This window comes from Perissodus microlepis, chromosome 4 (assembly GCF_051167445.1).
Source record: "Perissodus microlepis isolate ML-2025 ecotype Zambia chromosome 4, ASM5116744v1, whole genome shotgun sequence".
Taxonomy (NCBI): Eukaryota; Metazoa; Chordata; class Actinopteri; order Cichliformes; family Cichlidae; genus Perissodus; species Perissodus microlepis.
The window spans coordinates 23,591,551-23,616,150 of NC_140464.1; the positions used below are offsets into that span (position 1 = coordinate 23,591,551).

The 24,600-nt window shown below is 41.3% G+C and overlaps 2 protein-coding genes across 2 annotated transcripts; both read left to right on the forward strand.

Moving 5' to 3' along the window:
• The first annotated feature begins 358 nt into the window (after positions 1 to 358).
• On the forward strand, positions 359 to 10,517 carry smcr8a (Smith-Magenis syndrome chromosome region, candidate 8a). The gene is made up of 3 exons (XM_084926581.1): positions 359 to 1,565; positions 3,141 to 4,907; positions 7,372 to 10,517. The coding sequence occupies exons 1-3, from the start codon at positions 964 to 966 to the stop codon at positions 7,826 to 7,828; spliced, it is 2,826 nt and encodes a 941-aa protein (XP_084782707.1). The 5' UTR covers positions 359 to 963; the 3' UTR covers positions 7,829 to 10,517.
• Positions 10,518 to 17,115: 6,598 nt separating this feature from the next.
• On the forward strand, positions 17,116 to 24,533 carry polr3h (polymerase (RNA) III (DNA directed) polypeptide H). The gene is made up of 6 exons (XM_084926585.1): positions 17,116 to 17,395; positions 18,378 to 18,474; positions 18,643 to 18,729; positions 19,675 to 19,738; positions 19,869 to 20,103; positions 23,976 to 24,533. Exons 1-6 carry the CDS (start codon positions 17,285 to 17,287, stop codon positions 24,024 to 24,026), a joined length of 645 nt encoding a protein of 214 aa, XP_084782711.1. The 5' UTR covers positions 17,116 to 17,284; the 3' UTR covers positions 24,027 to 24,533.
• Positions 24,534 to 24,600: the final 67 nt, after the last annotated feature.

Here is a 24,600-nt window from a genome sequence, read left to right on the forward strand (position 1 = left end):
ACGCTAACGCAATGTTACTCGGTTGTTAAAAAAATAAAATACACTCTAAATACACCCATTTTTTACATGCCAGAATAACTTACTATTGGTAATTTGGAGTTTGATAATTGGGTTTTACTTTTTAGAATATATTACATTGTTTGTTTGTTTTTTAAATCTCTAAAATGTAAAATTGATAATTAATTAGTAGCTTTCAAGGCTCTATAATAATTTTGAAAAAAAAACAGATCTTATTTCCTAATATGCATTTATACCCGTGGAGTGCTTTAAACCTCTATATTGACGAATTCAAATAAAATAAAATAAACTGAATTGAATTTCGGTTTCATGGTGGATTTCCTTCACACGGGACTTACGTTGATCACGTGACCGGGCGGCAAGCAGCTGAGTAAACATGGCGTCCGTGTCTGACTGTGGGAATTCAGTGCAGCGCTTCAAGCTATAAGCGGCGTTTCTGCGGCCCCGGTGTTTGAGCCACGGACTCAGAAATTACCGTGATACAGGGGAGACGTGAAGAGGAGGAGAGAACAAGCTCTCCGCTAAAGCAGCTTTATCCTTTTTTCTCCTTCTTGCACAGCAGGGATGGCCTGATGCCTCCTAGCACGCTGTGATTGGCGCTGGATAATTGCTTTTGTTAACACAGACGCTCATTTGTGTTTCTGTGAGTCAGCTGCTTTCTTTCTTTCTTTTTTTTTTTTTTTAAATAAGCGATCCTCTTCTGTGGACTAAACTATGCAGGGGCGCAGATGCCTTTAGGGACACCTGTGTGTCCCCCCGCTTTATGACTTATATAAAACAGATTGATTTTCTTGGACCCTTTTCAAGTCGCTTAATCAGCATCACCTGGCGAGGTGCTTTATGGACTGTGTGAGTGCAGGATGACCAATTTAACTGTTTTTTAAGGCTATTAGTGGAACTGCACTCGTGTCTTGTGTTTCTCATGTCTTGCTTAGAAACACCACTATGATAGGCTCCCCGGATGTGGTGGCTTTCGCTAAAGAGGACGAGTATGGGCAGACCAGTCCTGATCCCTGGCCTCTCCCAGAGGAGTTCTCTGTCCCCCTCTATCCTCTGGCTGACTCCAACCCCTGGGCCAAAACCTCCTATGCCAAGTTCACCAAAGACTTCATCCTCATCTCAGAGTTCTCTGAACAGGTGGGCCCACAGCCTCTCCTTACTATCCCAGATGATCCCAAAGTCTGTGGCACTTTCGACCTCAACTACTTCTCCCTGCGCATCATGTCAGTGGACTACCAGGCCTCCTTCGTGGGGCATCCGCCTGGCACTGGCTACCCAAGGCTCAGCTTTGTGGAGGACTCCAGGGTGGTGTTGGGCGACTCGAAAGAGGGGGCATTTGCCTATGTGCATCACCTTACCCTTTATGACCTTGAGGCGAGAGGCTTCGTGCGGCCCTTCTGCATGGCCTACGTTGCAGCAGATGAAAAGAAGATCATGCTGCAGTTTCAGGAGCTTTCTCTTCGCTTCTCGCAGGCTTCAGAGTGCCTGAAGGCTGGGAACAGGAGAGCATTTGCCAAGGAACTCCAGAGGAAGCTCCGAGACCTTGAGTAAGAATGCCAGCGCAACCTTAACTGTTCTCCTACATACAGTTTAAAAAGACTTCATCCAAATAAGAAGTTTACATCAGATAGTTGTATTGAGATTTTCAGTGAGCAGGATTTCTTGGCAGCTTGATCTACTGATGTGTGCTAGAATGATGCTTCTGTGTTTCTGTGGGCTAGAAGGATCAGGGATGGGTGTCATTGTAGAGTACTGACACTCTATAACACAAACAGGTGCTCTAAATGGAAGGTAGGGGATTCTCAACCCTTAAAGGAAAAAACATGTGTGTTTGGACATTTAGCCAGCAGAAAATAAGTGATGAGAGATTAGTTTGATTTGATATAATTTGATTAACTAGTTTGATTTGAACTGTGAGGCTGAGCTTTGGCACAGCTGTTATTTGAATCAAATGTTAACATGATGGCATTAAAAATATGAGTAATCTGACATTTAATTGATACTATGTTGATAGGTTTGAGAGGATTATCCTGTCCTCCGGCAACAATGTGCCCTCACCAGACAATTTATTAGGTACATCTTTGAAGCACCGTGTCGGCCCCCCTTTTACCTTCAGAACAGCCTTAATTCTTCATGGTTTAGATTCAGCAAGATGCTAGAAGCTTTTCTCAGAGATTTTGATCCGTATTGACATGAGAGCATCACACAGTTACTGCAGATTTGTCGCATGGACATCTGTGATGTGAATCTCCTGTTCCACAGTTGATCTTCCACTGAGATCTGGTGACTGTGGCAGCCGTATGAGTACAGTGAACTAATTGTCATGTTCAAGAAACCAGTTTGAGATGATTTATGTTTTTTGAAATGATGTGTTATTCTGTTGAAAGCAGCCATCAGATGATCACTGTAGTCATAAAGGGATGGACATGGTAAGCAACAACACTCAGGTGGACTGTGACGTAACAAGAAACTGTAGCCTCAGTTTTTTGTTCTTAGCTGACAGGACCCAGTGTGGTCTTCAGCTGCTGTACGTGTTGTGTGTTCAGTGACTTTCCTCTGCATAACTTGGCTGTAACAAGCAGTTATTTGAGTAGCTGTAGCCTTCCTGCCATCTGGAAATTCCCCTTTGGTCTTTTCTCCCAGAGAACTGTCGCTCACTGGACATTTTCTGTTTTTCAAACCAGTCTCTGTCAACCCAAGAGATGTTTGTGTGGCACAGTAATAGCAGTCGCTTCTGAAATATTTCAAACATTCCTTAAATGCTTTGAGTTGCTGCCACGTGATTGACTGATTAGATATCTGAACAGCTATATCTCGTAAAGTGGCCTGTGATTGTATTTCTGTACAGAATTTAATCCATTTTGTAGCTGTCAAAAAATCCATTTTACTATTGATCGATGTATTGGTAAAATCAGTTAGCAGATCAATACAGATATCATTGGAGCCACAATAATAGCATTGCTAAAAATAAAATGATCCCCACTCTGCTCCAAGATGTGGGTCTCAGCTGCAGGTATCCAGTGTTTCCTGTGCTTGGTTAGTCTTATCCTGTTGTGTCAGGTAATATTTATATCCCTGTGTGAAAAACAGGTCGATCACTATCTCTGTTGTGCTCTCCTCAGGTACACTCACTCTGTGCTGCAGCGGGAGGAGGGCCTGCAGAGAGAGGCGGGGCCTCAGAGCATGTACTCTGCTCATGCTGTGGAAAAGGCCAACGAACTGGCCAACGTGGAAAAGAGCATTTTTGAACACAGAGACTTGCTGAAGCAGATCAGCTCCTACCACCGCCGTCCACGACGGGATCCTCACGCTGTCACCTGCCAAAAGTGTGTGGACGAGTGCTTGAGTGAGTGCGAAGAGCTGCTGAACAAATACGCCAAGATTGCCTACCCTTGTGGTTACAGTGAGAAAGCGGGGAAAGGAGAGGACAGACAGGGTCATCCTCGTGGACAAGGTGAAGATGATGATGATGATGAGGAGGAGGGTGTTAAACGCAAGCTCTCCTACACGCCACAGCTGATCAAAGCTAAATCTGCCAAATGTTTTGACAAGCGCCTGAAGACCCTGCAGGAGCTGTGTGACAAGACTTTCTATGAGGCCACTGTGGAGCTCCTGAAGGAGACAGAAAGAAGTTTCCGGGGTGACCTGTGTTACCTCTACACACGCCGCCTGGACAAGGCACTGCAGAGAAAACAGAGAGTCACTTCCTTTTTGTTTGAGGAGGACCTCAGTGATGATGACGAGGATGAACTGGGAACACTAAGACCATTCTGTGCTGTGAACCATGCTGTAGATAATTATGTACTCTTAAATCCGCCTCCTATTGTTCTGACACCAGAACCTCATGAGCTGGATGCGCTGGAACGTCCGGAGCATCTAGACCCAGCTTCTGAGACCAGTGTTACTCAGGAGAGTGAGCTCGGATTTGGGGAGAGTCATCTGGAGTCCTCCCCTTCAGACCAGACTCTTGAAACCCAGGAGAGCTCAGAGGAGACCAAAGGAAGCTTCAGCAGTGATAAGAGTGGAGTGGGTCTAGCAGAGATGCCGCAGAGTCTGGTTAGTATGAAGTCAGAAGCACCTGATCCTGATCCTGACTCTGACTTGACCCTTGACCCAAACCATAACCTGGAGAGAGAGAGCAGCAGTGAAGAGATGGAGACAACTGCAGGGGAGGATGAAGGTGAGAATGCTGGACACCAGACACCCGTGTCTTTGTTGGAAGTGGTGTCTGAGCTTGAGGCCAACCGGGAGGAGGAGTGCGAAGGAGTAAGTGGGTCTGAGTTGCTGGTTCCGATAGACACAGCATGCTGTATGGCCCAGGAGGGTTTCCTCTATGAGGCTTCTGCCCCAGAGGCGGTGCCTCGTCTCTGCCAAAACTCCCATCTGCAGCCCTCTCAAACCCTTGTGGTCAACCAGGAACCCCAGGCCCTCCTTCCACTCCAGGATGACTACACTGTCGGCTCTCCGTGCTCGGAGAGCCCTGTGACTGGGTTGGAGCTGCCTAGCAGCCTCCTTGGAGATGCAGTTTCCCGTACTTCGGCGGAGGATGGGTCAGACTGCACCATGAGTGCTTCCACGGGGTCCGATCAGACCGCATCACCTCTCGGCTATGGGGCAGTGGTGACCTTGCGTCAGAGGAAGAAGGCTGGCCAAGGAGCCTTGAGGTTTGTGCGTCAGTACCCCTTTGCCATCCAAGCCCTGTGGTGCCTGCTGAGTGGCAGAACCCTGGTGGTGCTCGGGGCAGACGAGGGGAGAGTCCGCCGGTTGGTGGCGGCTCTGGCTCTCTTCGTACCGGCTCCGGGGAAGTGTGGAGAGAGGGTTCAAGCTTGGTTGTCCTGTCCCTTCACCCTGACCGACCTGCAGAGGTGGAAACTCATTGGATTGCAGAGGTATGAATGGAGTCAAACTCTGATGCACTTCGGTATTATAGGTAGTTAATCACAGACATTCATACTTTCTAAGCTCAGGCAGGGTAGTACTAGGAAAATCAAACTAAAGAGTGATGATGCTTTTAACAAAGATTAAATAAAGCATAAAGTTTGCTTTTCACAGAACCTTAGCAAGTCTCCATCAATGTGAAGTTTGAAGTGACTGTTTATTCTACATTTTCTTGTTTGTATTGCGCCGTACGCTACTCTTACTCATCCCCCATGACTCACACTTTGATGACTCACACAGCCAAGCATACACGCAACACAACCTTGAGCACATCTGTCCCTGAACTTCTTTTTCATTCCTACTCATCTTTCTGGTGACAGCGTGGGCTGCGAATCCCCCAAAGTCATTCACACAAGATGGGGATCCAAGGCGACTGAGTGTATTTGTTACACTCATTCAGTTGATACATACACAACAAGTATAACATTCAGATTCTGCTGAATTGTGCAATGCTAAAGCTGTGCAGCAGGTAATGTAACACTACAGTGAAATCATTCATAAGTAGATAAAGTATCAGAATTGGTACATAAACTCTTTTATTATTAAAAAAACTTGCCTTTTTGAATGATCTTAGTGTGAAATCACAAATCATTAATCTTCCATTTAGAAGTCAACTTTAAAAGTCTAAAATGACTCACAAAAATTACAGTCTATTTAATTTAACTCTCTATCACCAAATCACAACAGTCACTTCAAGGTGCCAGAAAGCCAGAGATTATTTTTTTTTCAGTAAAAGGACTACATGTTACAATCCCTGACAATGCAGATTACATGCAGAGTGTTGTGTAAACACATATTGAGTGAAGAAGAAACGCCCAGTGCACCATGGGAATCCACCAGCAACTTGAGGCTGTTGCGGTGTGACAAAAATAAGGGAGGATTGGGGTGACCTGATCCAGCCCTAACTATGTGCTTTATCAAAAAGGACTGTTTTAAACCTAATCTTTAAAGTAGAAAAGGTGTTTGTCTCTTGAATCCAAAGTGGGAGCTGGTTCCACAGAAGAGGGGCCTGGGAGCTGAAGGCTCTGCCTCCCATTCTACTTTTAAATATCCTACTTTTCTTTTCGTTTTTTTAAATATGCAGATTGAAGGATATATATTCTGGTCAGAAAAAGACTCAAAGATTCCTCACTGTGTTACTTTACAATGAAGTAAACAAGGAAAGGGGAGAACATTAACTAATCTCAAACACCTGGTAGCATAGTTAGATTAGTTACACAAGTTACTGTATATAACAAACAGCTGGGCAGTGCAGTGGTGTATCAGTCAGCTTGAACCTGTCCAAAGACCAATATGAAGTGGCTGTTTATATGACCGTAAACGGCTATCCATCTTCCTGTGTTAGCCTGTTTTTAAAAATAAATATATATTAAAAAAAAAAAGCCAAATCAAAAACGTAGGTAAACAGCTGAACAGATGTTGCCTTGAATGCATGAAATTAAATGAGTCACGTGCAAATAAATTGTAAGTGGATGAGAGTTAAATATCCAAACCCAGTTGCTACCCAGTTGATGGTGCTATCAAAGGGATAAAAAATTAATTCCTTGATCTCCCCACCTCTGTGCAACTGTAGCTGTCCTTGGACTGTTAAAGTAACATTTAGTTTTTCTTGCAATGGAGAAGCTCTGAAGACAGTTTGAAGTCTTGCTTATAGCCAGAAGTATATAAAAAACAAAACAAAAGTAAAACCTTCAAAATGTATCTAGTGATTGAAGTTGTGACATAAAACAGCAGTTTTATAAAACTGTAATACAGGCCAAATTGGAAAATTGTGTAACTGAAAATTCAAGTGGCTAATGGGATTTTTTTTTTTTTAATTAATGGCTCCACAGAGCCCTTAATTTGGTGCTTTTACCCACTTTTAAAATATTGTTTCAGTTATCTGCTGCACTGTACATCAGATGTGATTTCTGTGTCCCATCAGATTGTTCTCATTAGTCTAATTGTTTTTCCAAACACAGCCCTTTGCATACTAGGTTTAACTATTACATGCACATGCTACAGTATAGTTTGGCCTGTGATTATATTCTGTTAGGTGGTTGCTAGGCAAAATAGAGACATCATAATGTATCATGCATAAGTTTTTTTTTTTTTTTTTTTTTTTTTAGAGATTAGGTGTTATTGGCATAAAATTAAAAATGACCTTGTCTTTTACCAGGTGTTATAGGTGCATAAACCCTACACAGGTAATTTTTGCCAGTTGCTAGGCAATGTGATGATGCCAAAAATAAGGGAGGATGCAATGAGATGAATTTTCAGGAGCCTGAAATGTTCCAAGTGTGGTTGCTGAACTCCTGATAGTTCCTTTTATCATGAGACTCATGAGTAGCATTCAGAATTGCCTTAGTTGTTTTTGAGTAACGGGAGAGAGGGAGAACTAACAAGGATCGCTGTCTCGCTCTCTCTTCCCCACAGGGTCGCATCCCCTCTGGGCTCTAGCATGCTTTACTCGCTCTCCCGCTACAGCCGCTACATCTCCATCCTGGACGCTGACCAGAAGACCTTGCGCTGCCCGCCGTATCGTGGCCAGCTGCTCGCTAACATCGCTGACCACCGCACCTACATCCGCCGGGGCTCCACCTACTTCCTCCACTTACAGAGTACACTCTGTCACCTAGCAGCCAAGGCCTTCTTGTTCACTTTCACCCATCACCTCCACCTGCCAGTCAGCGCCACCGAGGGGCCCGAGGTCGTGGAGAGCCGCCGCCGGTGCTTCCTGCAGGAGCAGCTGGGGCTTGGCGAGGAGGACAGCCAGATACTGCTCTACCTCAGTCAGCTCATCACTCAGCAGTACCTACAGCCCAATGGCAGAAGTGCAGCAGCACCGTCTTTTAGTTTTAACTACACCACCAGCATTTTATATAAGATCTAATACTACACAGGGAGGAGGATTGTTACATTTTTGCAGAATTCATCTGTGATATTTCACTTTTTAATGGACCAAATGTGATCTTAATAAGGTCTAAGGTCAGTTTAGTTTCAGGACAAAACTCACTGCACTGGTTATTGTTTTATCTGTGCTCCATCTCTCCGTCTCTCTTTGCCTTGCTGTCTTTTTCCTTCGGAGCAGGGAGAAGGATACAGAGTGAGTTGTGACTGTGTGTGAGCGGATCACTTGAGTGTATTCGATCTGGAGCATATTGACGCAGCCACCGAGCAGAGCAACAGAGCGGATGAAGGCTGGCGCACACACAAACACACACACACCTGTTAAATGTTACAGAACTCAATCTGACGCCACTGCTCGTGTGTGCTCAGCCGGCAGCTTGCAAGCAGGTTCGGTCTCAGCTAAGTGTCAACACCTACCAGTCACGGAGCAGTTTGTCAGCTTTGACTTCATTCGCGCTATATGTAAACATGTTTTTCAGGCTTATGGGAACAAACTCACATATGCTGACACTTTGTGCCCATCGAGGACTGACGTCTGCTTACGACACCTAATTAGCACCGCGGAGGCTTATTACAGCAGGTTTTCGTGACATTCCTATCTATTTGAAAATCACCGCAGAACTTTCAAAGGTCAAAACACTTTAATTTTCTTCGTTTTGCACATCCACACTTATTTTTCATCCTCTCTTTGTTATGAATTAATTTTAAAGCACATTCCTGCACAGATGAATGTCCTGCTACAGTCTGAATTTGACCGAGTTAGACTTAACCCGTGAGAGCACTAAGGGCTGCTGGGTTGCTCATGCATGAAGAAGTTAGAAGAACTTGGATTCATTCAGCTCCATGTGATAAGTTGCATGTACTGTAATTGCACACGAATTTAACCATGTATAGAGCCAGCAGCTGCCGAAACCTGTTGGTATTCACTCCTGCTGAGCATTTTCACTATTATTATTACTCACACATTCAGGAAGATTTTATAGCCTCTTAACCTAAATGTATTAGATTTCACTGTTGTCTTAAACTTGTGTGAGGCTGTCGTGGTGTTGGGGTGTTCGCTGTACTGATAATCTTTTCGGTTTCGTCGTGTTTAGATGAAGTGACTTTGACCAGACGCTGAACAGTTTTGAGGACGCTTTTTGTTTTGTATAGTTTTTATTATGAGAGGAAATTCTTTCTCATGCCATCCGGGCTTTGATTTCAGACAGTTGCCTGTCCTTTATTTAACAAACCTTTGCTGGGGATGTGTTCTGAACAAATCTCTGTTGTGTATTTATTGTTATTTTTGATTCTGACCATTTGTCTGTGATTTGTGCACATTTGTGTTTGGACAATTGAAGAAGTAAGACATTTTAAAGTGGCTGTATTATTATTCTAATTTACAGAGCCATGCTTTCATTGCTGGGCTCCAGTAGTGTAACTTCCCACGATTCACACAGTAGTCGGTATTTATCTTACTTTATATTGGGCACCTTAGTTCATCCAGTGTGTGAAACAAGCTGTCCCTTTTAGCCACCTTCCTGCTGATTGGCTGCTCTTCACCTGACTTTTACTACAGAATCTGGTGCAGGTGACTGGCGCCATCTCCATGTACCCGTTTATAAAGTTCTGAAAACAAACTGTAAGCCTATTAAAATGCAGTTTCACGACTTCCCAATTTGATCCAGAAGAAGAAGATAGTGAGTTTAAGGTTTTACAGACAAGTTTACGCTGCTTATTGTGGGACAGAACACTGGATATTTATTTCAGTGTTTGCATAAAGTATATCCTCTTTAATAGTTGTATAGATGAGGAAAGTGGCTGAAATTGACACTAAAGTGGAAAACTGTAAAGAAATACCAAAGGTATTGGTATGTGGCCAGTAAAGTGTTCTGACAGTACAGTATAACTGCTATTACTTCTAATCAAAGCTCGCAAGCTTTAGCATAACTGCAAGAGCAGCTTAGCTAAATGTAAATGTGCCCTTCATTGTAATTACTAACAGGTCACTTATAGCCTGTGGTTCGGACTCCTCAACCTTTAAGCATAATAGGTCCACTTTAATTATTGAAGTTATATTGGCCAGTAATGAAGAAGCGTCCTCGACAGTGTCTTTAAATTTTATTGTTCCTAGTTCTGTGGCGTCAGTGATTGGAGCTGTCATGGTAACTGTACTTGTGAATGCATGGTTTTAATGTGAAAGGTCAAACAGCATAGGATCAAGTCTGCTGTCTTCTAACTACAATCAAGGCTTTTAAAACAATTGACAGCAATCTGAAAATTTTAAAATTCCATTCAGTGTATTATTTCAGTTTAGTGCAGTTCGGGCTTAGTGATTATCATTCTTTTGCTGCATGTGATGTCTGTTTAAAGCGCTTGAAAGCTACTTTTTGTTTCTGCTCAAATGTTGTTTTTTGTTTTTTTAGTAGCTAATGTCTCCCTAATGCAAAAAGCTGAATGTAATCTGAATAAGCCATACCACAGTGTGCTTAACATGTTGTCACTCAGTGTCCTTACGTTGCCATATCATGTCTACCTTTTGTATCTCATCATGAGAGGGCGCTGAGCTGTCTTCCGCTCCGTACGGCGGTGTGTTTGCCAGTGACCTGAATAAAGCACGTTGTGAATGTCTTGATGTTTTTAATGCCATGTTGATGATATTCATTTATTAAATTATTTTTTTGCCTGATTAAGCACTTGTAATCGCGTTGATAATGCTGAACCTTACTGTGAGAAACTGCAAAGACAGACCAGCGCAACCCGCAGTACAAATCACCCTTAAGCAGGACAGAGACCAGCAGATTTGTGTCCGCGTGAGTGGCTTTAGTGATGGCAGAGGTGTCAGTGTTTGAGGTGTCATGAATAATAAATGTTCAGCTGTGAATACATCTAATTGCAATGCTGGAGCAGCAGAAGGAAAAGTGGCTGAGGGTGGAGAAAGTGCCAGTAAATGAATAATGTGGGGAGAAAAAAGTCTGCACCAATACAGAAATGATTCCTCTTGATTTTATTTTCATGCTCTGCAGGAACTGAACGTGTGGGCAGGTCAGTGTCTAACTTGTGATATTTGGTTCAGTCTTTAATGATCAAATGATTTTGTAGGGAACATGCCTTGATGTCTCTGGTGTTTGTTGTTTAGCACCTTGGTAAAATTCAAAGACGATAAACTGTCTTCATTATATTTTGCTTTTGAGAATATGTTTTTTGGAAGAAATATAAATGTGTAGTACTGTGCAAAAGTATCAAGTCACTCATTTCTCTATATTTAGCTAGGAAATGGAAATATAGGTGCATATATAAAAAAAACTGTGCAATTCTAACAAGCTTGAAAGTCAAAATTTGGTACGATCACCTTTATTCTTCAACACACTTATTCTCTCTTAGGCAGTTTTTTTTGACATTTCTTTAAGTCGTCTTCAGGAATAGTTCTCCAGGCTTCTTGAAGGACATTCAAAGCTCTTCTTTTCAATGTTGGCTTTGTTCTGTTCTCTGTCAGGATGATCCCATCCTGCTTCAATAATGTTGAGGTCTGTGCTCTGGGGAGGCCAATCCATGGCTGATAGTTTTCCACAGTGTGTGTGTGTGTTTATTTTTCTTCCTATCCAGGTTTGCTTTTACATTGCCAGTGTGTTTGGGATCATTGTCATGCTGAAAAATTTGATCCATCACTCAACTGAATTTTATTTATATAGTGCCAAATCACAACAATAGTCATCCTTAGACAGAACTAGGCTCAGGGAAGTCCAGATACTATTAGTCTATTGTTTCCTCAGATGTATTGTAAGGACACACAGCACATCATGCTGAGTTATGCCAAGTTTTTGGCTAATAGTTTTTTTGTTTTTTTTTTTAAAAACAAACAAAAAAACCCCCTTGTTCGTGCAAAAATACCATTTTAAACATGTCAAACTGTTATATTTGGTGGGGTTTTTTTGGAAGATTTTACTGAAGAGTAAATTATGTTGTAAATTAGTGCAAAAATGTACAAGTTTCACCGAACGAGCCCATTCTCACACCACACCAATGATTTTACTTGCCACAGCTTTACAAGTTTAGACTCCCAAAACATCAAACCCAAATCAAATCATATGTCTGAGGAGCCCTGCAAAACCACATGTGGACGGTTCAAGGAAAGGTGTCCAAGCAAGTGTTCGAGGTTTTATTACATGTTCATAATGACATGACTTGTAGTATAATAAAATTAAAACATCTTTGACATGTATCCATGAATAAAGCAACACCGCAGTGGTTTAATAAAACTCAATGAGAATATTTTTCTAGGGAGGCTCAGCAAAGGTTGTAAATTCAATAATTCATTGTTCAGTTATTTGACTTTGTGTGTAGTTTGGTGCTATCAAGTGGTGAGTTTTTTCAACAACGTATTTGTTCCATTTTCAATGAGATCTCATCGCATTTATGTTTAACAACTCCCACCATCCCTTCAATATTCTACATAGAGAAAATGTAATCAAAGGGAAGGTCTTATATTTTTATGTGGAAAATGTAACTAATTGCTTGGATTGCTCAACAGTCACATGTGACCTGCAGATGAAAAAAGTGGTGGAAAAACCGTTTTAATCCAAAGCAGCTCTCAGACTTAATGATCCCAGTGTATTGATTGATATTGTATGTTTTTTCTAGGATTAATATCATTCAACTGTCATTTATCTTTGCTATAGGCATCAGGTCAATTCAGTTCCAAAAGCCTCTTATAAGTATATACATATATATATATCTCTCACACACACGTGAGAGAGATATATTTATAGATTTTTTTTATATATATATATAAAAATATATAAAAATAAAAAAATATATATATAAATATAAAATATATATAAAACACACACACACACACACACACACACTGTGTATGAGTCCTGAGATGTCTAGGGCCATCTCAGGCCCATCTCTGGGTGATGTCCTTGAGGCCTGGAGTTGCCCACCCCTGCAGTAACTGCTGGTTGTTCAGTGAGAGGAGCCAAAAACACACGTTTACAATCCATTTCACTTTTATAGGTCTGTAACAAAGTGAATCCATCTAAACACCACCTGTTTTTGTGTGACTGGACAACACTCCCACTGTTGGGGAAACTGACAAATAACCAGAACAAAGCCTGAAACAAAAACTGACAACACTGAGTCACAATTTATTTTCTGAGCTTCAGAAAATGTTTTTTGACCTGCAATAAACACCTGCACTCTGCTGTCACACTCACACATTTTTGGAGATAAAATATCTTAATTTCAGGAGCGGGCCCACACCTCTAAACATGCCCTTTCTGGTTCTTATACCACCCTCAGTTCTAGTTTGAAAAAGTCCAGTGCTGCCCCCTGCTGGATGATCCACAGCTGCCTTCAGGAGCTCTGATAGACTGAGCCAAACACCTGGGCAACCTGACCTTCAACATCTGGAACAACATGAAGGACATGGTCTCCTACACTCCTCTCATTCTGGACCCAAACACTGCTCATCCAGACCTTATCCTGTCTGAAGATCTGAACAGTGAGAGAAGGAGCGAGGCAGCGGCTTCCTGATAATCCAGAGAGGTTTGATTGGTTCTATTCTGTCATGAGCTCTGAGGGCTTTAACTCAGGGACTCACAGCTGGGATGTCGAGGTTGGAGACAGTACAAGCTGGATGCTTGGTGTGGTAGAAGAGTCTATCAAGAGGAAGGGAAACACAGAGTCTGGATTTTGGGGAGTAGTGGTCTGTTTAGGTAAATACTCAACACGCTCACCATCAGCTGGATTCACTGCTCTCTCAGTTCAGAAGAAGCTCCAGAGGATCACAAATCAAAAGGATCAAACAGGAAACACAAATCCATAACGTCTCACCCAATTTCCCAAACATTGTATTGTCGGGTCAAAATGAAGCTCTAAACTCAAAACCATTCACTCTTGCTGAAAAACCAAACTTTGCCCACAGACATCACACACAAGGCCTCAAAAACACACACACTATAACATAGTCTTACACATTGGTGCAATAAATTAAAAACAATATTTCCAAAACTGGCAAGTTGCGTTGCTTGTGGTTCTTCCCCTCTAAACCTTTTCACATAATGAACACAAAAGACGCAACCAATGTATATACAGTGGCATATACAGTAGCACATTTTTATTCATGTACCATACAGTACAACACACACCAAAAACATTATTCCACCTCAGCATCCTGTCTTTGGTCTGAGTCAGGCCAGAAAATCTCATCCACATCACAGGCTATATTGGCCCTGGCCAGGCAGTGGGGGTAAAATCCTCATGCATGCCTGATCCACCCCTGGCATGCATCTACTGATAAATCTAGGCAGGCTTCTTCCATGGCCTGTAGGAGGTGAACACGGACATATGGTTCTCTGTCGTACACTTTCCACCACCATGCCGAAAATAACTCCTCTATTGGGTTTAGAAAGGGAGAGTGCGCAGGCAGAAGGACGTTAGTGTTTTTGGTAAACCAGTAATGAACCAGAGCAGCACGATGGAAGCTGACATTATCCCAAACAACAACTTAGTGAGGCTGCTCTGGCTGTGCTGGTTCCCTGTAGTCCAGCTGGAACATATGTTGTCTTAGACCATCAAGAAAAGCAAGGAGAAGCATAGTGTTATAGGTTCCTAGAATTGCATGGCAGTGGAGTATTCCTCGTTGTTCTGATAGCTGCGCACATAGTGACAGATGGTGATTGGAAATATATTATCTTCAAACTCTTGTAAAAGTGTTTTGGAGATCTTTTTAGTTTCTGGTAGTTGGTCTCCGTCGTCCTCTGTTTTTCCACACCATGAGAATAACCTTGTTCGTAGTTTTCGCTTCTTTCGGAAGAGGTGATCTTTGAATATAGAAATGACCACTTCCTGGTGCGGCTGAGCTACAGCCAGTGCAGTGATGACAAGATTAGGTGGAATATCCAGCACCTTTGAAATGTCTTTAAAAATGGCTTTTTAGTGGTTTTTCTTTAACTTGCGGCCACAGAGACGCTGAATCTCATCGGATGGCGACACCTTTGCTTTTCTTGAGGCGCTTGTAATTACGGCATTTATGAGCTCTTTAAAGAGCATCTGTTCCTTGGTGGGCTCAGCCACTGGTGCATTTTTTGGGCCCTCTGCTACTTTGAAACTGACTCCAGATCAGCTGACTGTGGCTCCTCCTGATTCAGTTGCTGGGTGCACGGATGGGGGCAGCACACACAGTGCTCTAATTTCTCCCCTGTACTTGTGCTGGTTTCCCACAAGTACATTTTTGTGAGTTAAAATCTAACAGGCAGAAGGCAAATGCATTTGGCACGATGTTGGTGCAGGCGATTATAAATCACACTGTTCACACAAACACAAACCCTGAGGCTTCATGCATTAAAGAAATGCACATTTACATTCCATGTGTCAAAAAAGTAACAAAACTCCCCCCAACTCAGTTTAAAAATTCACAAAAAGCTGAAAAGTGTGTTTTGCTGTGTTAACTCAAGTGGAGAGTAAACATCAGCTGTCATTAAAATATGTTCAGAGTTTTGCAAACTGATAATGATTCATCTCCTAAATCATGACACATTGATTTTTACTGCCTTTGTAATGTGAATGTATCGGTATTGGTAGTACCAACTGGCAGTAAATGCATATACTTGGTGTTGGATGGATACCAAAATTTGCAGTACGGCACACCACTAAGATTTAGTGGAGTCTGTGAATTATTTTAAAAGCAGTTTGGAACTTTTTTGTTCAAACATCCTTTCTGTTGATAATTTCACTGAATTTTCTATTGTTATTATTATTATTATTATTATTATTTATTTTTAAGCTACCCCTCCCTTATTCTGCTTCTGCCACAGGTTTCTTCCTGTTAAAAGGGAAATCTATAGATTTTGCATCTCTATCATAGATAGCATGGCCAATAAGGGCTGAAAGTCAAGATGTTTGGTCCTGAAGATGTTCCCCAAGTGACTCCTGAAAAACAGCAGCACAGAGAAACTTTCAGCAATGGTTTTCTGTTTGATTTTATTGCTGTCTCGCATCACTGTGGAGGAGGGATTTTGACCGACTCTTCTTTACAATGTTGCCTCAGTTTATTGAAGTTTGGGAGTATTTGTTTATGCACAGCTCTCTTAAGGTTAGGGTTAGGACCATTGATCAACAACCATGGCCTCCTTGACTCCGCGCTCAAACTAGCGTTCCTCCCTGTCCAGGATGGAACAGGACAGGACAGGGAGGAACGCTGGATTGAGCGCGGAGTCAAGGAGGCCATTTACGTGAAAAGGGAAAGACCATCTCTGAATCGAGGAGGGGGCCTAAGGGTACATCTTTCGCCATCTTACAATGCTGTGATTGCAGCCATTCCCCAACTCTCTGTGAATGGTACTCACGGCCATTGATCAGTGGGCATTGATCAGTGGTTGTTGATCAATGGTCATGAGAATTTGCATAATTATGATTAAGGAACTGACCTCCCAGCCCATTGTCCCTTCAGTGGGCTGGTTTCAGTCATTATGCAAATGTACTGTTTATAAGATTTGGGGAAACCTGCAGTCAGCTGAGACTGAAGAAGTCACTTGGATGAGTGATGAAACGTTTCTCCCACAAAACGCTATGTCCAGATGAACAGAATCGACTTTTGGAGATTTACTTTCCTGGATGATTGAGAATGCATCAAGATGTAACACTAATATTTTTTTTAAATGTACACTAGTATGATAAGACAGTTACCATGGACTGACATGAGTTAAACTTAAACATGAATTATTATTGTTATTATTAATAACAATAATTTACAGGAACCTATTAAATCTTTGTTGTAATGAAAATCAATCAATAATAATTGTCGATAGAACGAAAGTCAAAATGGAATTTCTTTACAGATTTGTCGTCAGCTCTTAAGGATTTAATTATTACATGATTTATGACTCATCACATTTTTGGTTATGATTTATGATGTATGTATAATAATTTATTATAAAAACCTGTATTGGATTAAGTAGCAGAATGGAACTTTTGCTAACAAATTAACAATTTCAAAATTGCAGCGCAGACTTCTTATTCAGCTACTCAGCACCCTTACCGTAATCTCGGTAATAAAGTAGCAACCAAATTCAAGGTGACTTTGGTAATTGCCCTCAACAGACCAGGTTTTCTGACTTGACCTGACCCTTCTGGACTACACAGCCGGGGGTATGAAGTACCAGAACCTCCAAGCTATTGGCACTTTCTGGCATGTCGTAGCAGGCCGTGGTATGTTGCACTAACGAGTCCATGGTTTGCGGTATTTGTTAGCAATTGCAGTGTTACATCCACTAGGTGGCACCAAAAACCTGCCGTAGTCGTTTAGAATTGCGACATGCCGTAAATCAGCTGTCGCAAAAACAAACAAACAAGAAACGTGGATACTACTTTCTAATCATTAATTAATGTTTTTATTGCTTTTATTATTATTTCAACGTATGTTAATTAGTGGGTAGGTGACCAGTGTCCGGTCATCATGTTCGTGCTGGTGGAAATGGTCGACACGGTGCGGATTCCGCCGTGGAATTTTCACCGGCAACTCAACGAGGCTGTAGCGGAGGAACTGAACAAGAAACTGGCCAACAAGGTGATGGAGACAATTCTAGCAGACTTAGGATCAATTTTCACCACACAAAACATAAACTGTACTAACAGTTCATCCAGGGTCCTTTATAAATTCATCCTCTTATTTTTAAGCTATACGCGTGGGTGGCAAATGCAAGGAAAAACCAGACCTCTGCACTGAGTGGATTCAGTGGCTCTGTTATTCTGTACGATTTGGTTTCACTTTGCCCTTTAGCAGATAAAACTAGCGTAGGTCACTAAACAAAGGGCTTAGATAACTTGAACACCTGTGTGAGATCCTGGAAAGCACTTACCATTATCATTATCATTCCATGGCATCTGGTGACCCTAAACCTTGCTGAGACCCATCCAGGTTATCTGAACTACTCCTGTGGTCAGAGCCTGATCAAAAAAGCCTTTAGATACCCATTACTAGTCTCCTTCAACGGTACAAGCCTTTAAACACTGAAGTTCTTGATGGTTCACCTCATGAGTAGTGCTTTGAGAAGAGATGCAATGTATTGAGGCATCTTCAGTAAGAGAAAACATGGCATTGCCACCTAGACTTGAGATACAACAATTTTAATAGGGAATTCCATTTACAAACATTTTTAGGATAAGACTGGTCTTTCTTTCGGAAACTGAACCTCAGTGCTGTAAATAAACCTGCCATCATCAGTTTATACTCCAACCCATAATGAGAAATGGAAATGATTCTGTGAGAAATGTAAATATTTACATGTCTTTAAAAAGTTTAAAAACACCTCTGAAAAATATTCTTTACTTTCTTTTTGGCTAAAAAAAAGATACATTTAATATTCTTCCTTAAAAATATGTTGCTACTGTATTTATATTAGGCATATAGCAGAGTCCTGATTTATAGACAAGAAAGCATTTATTAGCAAGCACATAATACCAGTATTTGGCAGCTAAAATACTGAGCATATATTGTCCTTTTAGCAGAAGTTTGTGTGTTAAATTGTGTAGTGCTGTGCTTACATTAGGTGGTCTATAACGTGGGACTCTGCATCTGCTTGTACGACATCACAAAACTCGAGGACTCCTATATATTCCCAGGAGATGGAGCCTCTCACACCAAAGGTATGACGATCATCATCAAATAGCTGAGACAGCCTTGCTGTAGTTGAGTTAAAGTCATATACTGCTTGTAATACCTCAGACACTCACCTTTTTCTACTGTTAGTGCACAAACAAGGTAGATGGTGGTGAGTGGTACCTCCTCCTTACCTTCTCTGGTCTTTGTGTCAGTTCATTTCAGGTATGTTGTTTTTCACCCGTTCCTTGATGAGATCCTCATCGGCAAGATCAAGTACTGCAGTCAGGAGGGAGTTTACGGTAATTTTTGACATCTGCACAGCACCATTTTAACAAGTGTCTGCACGTTTATTCTCCACACCCTCAGAGGAAGGTTAGGGCGGCAACAAACAAGCATTCTCCTTGCTGACTGATATTAGCCTCGAAACCAACCATCAAAATCTCCCAGAGTTCAGGGTGACATCTTTAGAAGTTTTTTTTAACCAGTATTTAAGCTATTAACTGTGCAGTAATGCAGAGACTGTCTACAAATCAACATTTTGGAAACGTTTGCTTAAAAAATATAAATAACTTGTCAGTGTCTCCAGTGCCAGAAGGTGCCACCCTCATGTATGCTTTATTGGTACCCTCCAAATAACTTTCCATTATGGATAAGACAGTATGGAAGGCACAGCAGGAACCTACAAAATGTCAAACACTGTATCAAAAAATCATAGAAACAGGAGAATACAAAATCAGTCCCACCGCATCATTCAAAATCATGGATGAGCTCATCTACCGTGTTGTCAAACTTACCGCACAAGACCCTATTTCAAGTCTACATACCAAACAGCTTTCAGTGGCAGTTACTGGAGTGTTACCACCACGATCACGGGATTTTTTTTTGGCTTTAAATATTGGAACAATTAGCACCGTGTGTTGTGAATTTTAGTAAATCAGTTTGGATGCTTGATTTAAATATTCTCCTCCCTATTTTTGTGCCTTTAGAAAGAAGTTCATATGCAAGCGGGTCGGTCGCATCTTATGTGCAGTCTTCTCATTGTGCTGTCTTTGTAAATACTGTATATAAAAAAATCATCATTATATATGATTTTTGATTAAAATATTTTCTACAAGGTATTTAAAGCTGATCGTAGATCGTGAAGCTTTTCTTTAAAGTCTGCTTAAGAAACTTCCTGTGTCCCTACTTTCATCTGCAGCAGGCAATATAAAAGTACCTTTCTAAAGCACTTCTCTGCTTCACAGTGACCATGGGCTTCTTTGATGACATTCTCATTCCACCAGAGTCACTTCAGCAGCCTGCAAAATTGTATCCTGACATATGTTTCTGTGAATTACATAAAGTGCAGTTTTGTTTCCAAATCCCTGTTATTATAATCAAAATGATGTTTAGGTTATTTTCTTAGCTTAAGTGAAGCCTTCCTTAGTTGCCACTTCAGTGATGAAGCCGAGCAAGTTTGGCTTTGGGAGTATGAGACCGATGAGGGTGCCCATGACCTCTACATGGACCAAGGAGAGGAGATCCGTTTCAGGGTGACAGATGAAGTCTTTGTGGACACGTCACCAACAGGCCCGGCCACTGCCGCCTCTGATACGACGGCACAACCGGGACAGTCAACGGCACCACCAAAAGAAGACGGCGGGGAGAAGAAAGAGGCACCATATACGCTGATTGTAAGAAAATACACTTTCTTATCGTCTTCAATAAACATCATAAAACTGTGTTTTACTAATGCAATTGGTTTTAAATCAAAAGGCAGATGTGACTGAAGTGCAGTGAAATTGCAGACTTTCAGCTTTTAATTCAAAGCGTTTCACAAAAAAAATTGTATTGGCTGTTTAAGAAATTTATACACAGCCAAGATTTTCAATTGGAAAACTGGTTTTGTGGCCTCACATTTTTGCTGCTTTTCACTGTAATTTGTATATGAGGCCAAAAGAGATGTCAGCGGCAGTGAAAGAAGCAGTTATTAAGCTGAAAATCCAAATAAAAACATGTCAGAGAAGCAGAAACCTCAGTAGGAGGCAAATCAACAAGCTGGTGAAGAACTGACCAGCGTAGCAACTTCAAAAGGCCTGAAAAGACCACAGAAGACAACTAAAGTGTGTGATGATGGAATTAAGAAAAACAACTTCACAACATCTAACCAAGTCGGAAACACTTTTGAGGAGTGCCAAAGTGTACAAGCTAGAGACACTTTCATTAAAGGAAATACAGAGAGTTTATAGCAAAGTGCAAACTGCTGGTTACACTCAAGGATAAGAAGGTACGATTAGATCTCACCTGAAAACATCTAAAAGAGCAACAAAGTGAAAACAAGACGAACTTGACTGACAGATAGAGTTAAGTATGAAGGAGTGATAAGCCACATAATACCGCATTGCCTGTCAAACATGGAAGTGTTGCAGTGGAAATGTTATTGCATATATACATATAGACATACCTGTGTAACTGGTTTACTAGTGTTTATTAATGACGTTACCCATTTTTGAAGCAGCAGGATAAATTGTGAAGTGTAGAGCGCTGAACTCGCTGTTGAGATTCAGACAAATGCCGCAAAACTGGATAATGACCCGAATTAAACTGTAAATTTAACTTAAGAAATGGGAGGTTCTTCGGTGGCTGAGTCAGTCACCTGACACCCACAAATACAACACAAACAAGCAGCTACTGAATGAGGTAGAGCATCTCAAAGGAGGAGACGGAGCATTTGGCGATGACCACGGGTCTTTCAAGACTTCACAGTCACTGACTACAAAGTGTTTTCATCCAGTTATTAAAAACTATCTCTATTTTTAAATGACAATTAACCCGTTGTTATTGATCAGTTAATTCTGACCCTTTGTACATGACGGACTTTGTATAAAAATGTCTGGAGCATCGGAATACATGTACCGGCGTTACGTATTGAAAATATAAATTATGAGTAACTGTATTTTGTTACAGTTACCATTTTAAAAGGTGGTATTCAGAATAAAGTTACTTTGTTGAAATCAACGGATTACACGGTGGTCTTTTCCTGTTTCATATGTTAGGATATGCGCTTTCTATTTTTGGTAATTCCACGCTGGTTGAAATCCAAAAAAACATGCATTAAGAGGCTCTAATGTCTGTGTCTCAATCTCGCGGCCCAGGTCACCTCTACATGCAGCCTGCATTATGACGTGAAGAAATATTTTTTAAAATTATTTTTCAAAAAATCTTTTAATATGAGGACAGTAGGCAGAGTGTTACAGGCATAGCCCTAAAGAATGTAGCCTCATGGGCAGTGTAGTCCAGCTGTAAGTAAGCTATTAAGACTCGACTGTACACTGTGTTCCTGTTTTCCTCCGAAACAATAAGTTCTGTTGGAGCAGCCTTTCAACGCCTTTCTCTGTCTCTCGCTAGCAAAGTTGACCCAGACAACAAAGTAAAGCTAGTTTTTGGCTACGAGCCCGACACGGAGCCCAACGCATTAGCCAGAGGTCCCTTTACTACGGTTCGTACCTGTTTTATATATGCACGGAATAGTTTTCTATATGAGATCACTGCAAAAAGTGCAGCCTTACCTAATGTCCACCCTACTGTTACTCATTTTATATTAAGATTTAAAAATCGAGTTGCTGTTGGTATGGCGAGTAGCCTTCAGTAATAGTAATATTACTAATAATATTATATTATATTATATTAATATTATATTACATCGGCTGCCCTCTCCCCTCCCTGATGGACATTTATTCCTCCCGCTGCCTCACCAGAGCAGCAAACATTATCAAGGACAGCTCCCACCCTGGCTTCAACATGTTCAGCCTGCTTCCCTCAGGGAAGTGCTACAGGTGCATCAACACAAAAACCCACAGACTAAAAAACAGTTTCTTCCCCAAAGCGATAACCACCCTGAACTCACACATGCACAGATAACACAGCCCCCCCACTTCCCACTTCCTCTATGGACCACCACTGTGCAATACCAATTCTATGTGCAATAACTCAACTGTATATACTTAACACTATTTATTACATATTACTTACGGCTTGTATATTGTACATTATATATATATATATATATATATATATGTTTTTCCCTATGTTAATACTGTCCATATGTACATAGCGCTGCAGAACTGTACCCCCCCCCCCCCCCCCCCCCCCAGCATGTTTACACTGAGTAGGAGATGCTCTGTATCTCATTGTACAACTGTATAGTGACAATAAAGGCATTCTATTCTATTCTATTCTATTCTAATAAACCAGAGAAACAGGAATAGTAGATTCATGTAGTTGTAAAAAGCTTGATAATATATTAAGTAATCCAAAGTATTCAGAATACGTTACCCTCATTGAGTAATGTAACGGAATACGTTACAAAATACATTTTGGGACATGTATTCTGTAATCTGTAGTGGAGTACATTTTAATAGTAACTTTCCCAACACTGGTAACACTTAATGCAATGCTTTCCTTTAACCCCTTGAATTAAAGCTCGCATTATGACTGATCGATATAAAATCCACTGCAGTGATGTTGAGAGGCAAAAACGACAAAAAAGTGGCCAACAAATTATGGCGCTAACAGTAACCGTGTGGTAATTAAGGCGTTGCCTTCATCTGTATGGCTGAAGGAGTCAACCAGGTTTTTCTTACCAAACTGTCTCTAAATGGACTCAAGAAAGTTTTTTTTAAAACCATCCTTTTCATCGCTCTAGTGAAAGAAGTAATTACCACTGTGTGACTAAAGTGATCAAGACTTTTGCATCCCTCTGTGTTAGGCAGTGGGATGTGTTGTGTCATATGATAGCAAGCTAAAACACTTGATTAAAGTAGATATTTCCTATGAACTCCTGACAGGCGTGCTGTTTGCAGTGCAGCAGAAGACCATGCTATCTTTACCTAACCTGACTGATACAGGACATTTACATTAGTGTACAAAGAAGTAAGAGGAAGGTGCAACACTGATGCGAGACAAATATCATTACATTCACGTCTAAAAATGGGTCACTATTAAAATGTTATGTGTGTGCATGTTAAAAAATCTATCAAGCCCCAAATAGTTTTGTCTCTCTTTACTCATGCATACAAAATTAGGTACATGCTTATTTATAGATAACTTTTTAAATGCTGGATTGCAAAATAATGTCAAACTTGTGGCAGTGGAGCTTTAGCTTTTTAGAAGCCTTTTTTTCTGCTGTTTCTGTGTTGTGTTGTGTTCAGACCCGGAGATCATTTAGAAGCTTAATTGGTGCTTAAAACTGGAGAAAATTGATGGAAAATTCATAACGAACAAGACCTGTAAGCAGAATAGATAATGTGAGTGGCATCTGTCAAATCAGAATTCTTCCATAGTGACAAGTTGCTCTTTTCAGCTCTTCAGCTTTATGTGAAAGCATAGTAGCCAGCATTGATTTTCTTTGTGTCTACTACACCAAGAATTTGAGTATGATGTGACCGGTATGTATACGTTTTCCTGAAACAAGAGACCTACACAGCCTTGTGGATGTGCAGTGGCTTGAACTCTTCTAAAAGTCAAGGATCACACACATCCTGACCTTTTCCACTTTTTGTTTCAGGGCACCATCTGTGAGCCAGGGCTCGGGCTGCTGTCATGGTGGAACAGCTAGCACTGAGTCTTTAACGCTAGCTGATCATAGCTGATCTGAGGCACGAGGGACCCTCGGCAAAGGTCGCTGAACCCCACTGTTTTGGTGCCTGTTTCCACCCATGTGGCATCCGTGTGATGGAGAACCAGTTCTTCCTTGGTGCCTTTTGAGCAGCAGTCCTTTCCGTGTCACATGCAGAACGTGGGGAAATTTAAAAGGGACGATCCTCCTGAACCGAGACAGTTTGTATAGAAGCACTGACTTTATGCAAGAATATTATTTACCATTTAATGTAATTAAGTTAACATCTTTCAGGCAGGGGGGAGAAATAAGTGTGACCCTACTGTATATATAAACTGCATCCAGCGGCAAAATCAAAAAGAATATGTCACCAGCATTGCATGTTGTAAAAGATGTTATTTTTATTTGACATACCTCCACCTCCAGGATCTGCTGCACACATCCTCAGTGTATGCTAACCCCCCACCCCTTCCTGTTTTTTTTCCCACAATAAAAGTCGAAATGAGAGCTAGCTGCTCTGTGGATTTTTCATTCTGTGTGATTATAGAAAGTATATCAGAAAGGATTAGTGAGC

What these genes read in the sequence shown, in the direction of transcription:
- smcr8a (XM_084926581.1), top strand. Translation starts at nt 964, where the DNA reads ATGATAGGCTCCCCGGATGTGGTGGCTTTCGCTAAAGAGGACGAGTAT. An exon ending in AGGAAGCTCCGAGACCTTGA is followed by an intron (nt 1,566 to 3,140) that starts GTAAGAATGCCA and finishes TGCTCTCCTCAG; the next exon opens with GTACACTCACTCTGTGCTGC. An exon ending in AAACTCATTGGATTGCAGAG is followed by an intron (nt 4,908 to 7,371) that starts GTATGAATGGAG and finishes TCTTCCCCACAG; the next exon opens with GGTCGCATCCCCTCTGGGCT.
- polr3h (XM_084926585.1), top strand. Translation starts at nt 17,285, where the DNA reads ATGTTCGTGCTGGTGGAAATGGTCGACACGGTGCGGATTCCGCCGTGG. An exon ending in TGGAGCCTCTCACACCAAAG is followed by an intron (nt 18,475 to 18,642) that starts GTATGACGATCA and finishes TCTTTGTGTCAG; the next exon opens with TTCATTTCAGGTATGTTGTT. An exon ending in CTTCAGCAGCCTGCAAAATT is followed by an intron (nt 19,739 to 19,868) that starts GTATCCTGACAT and finishes TTGCCACTTCAG; the next exon opens with TGATGAAGCCGAGCAAGTTT.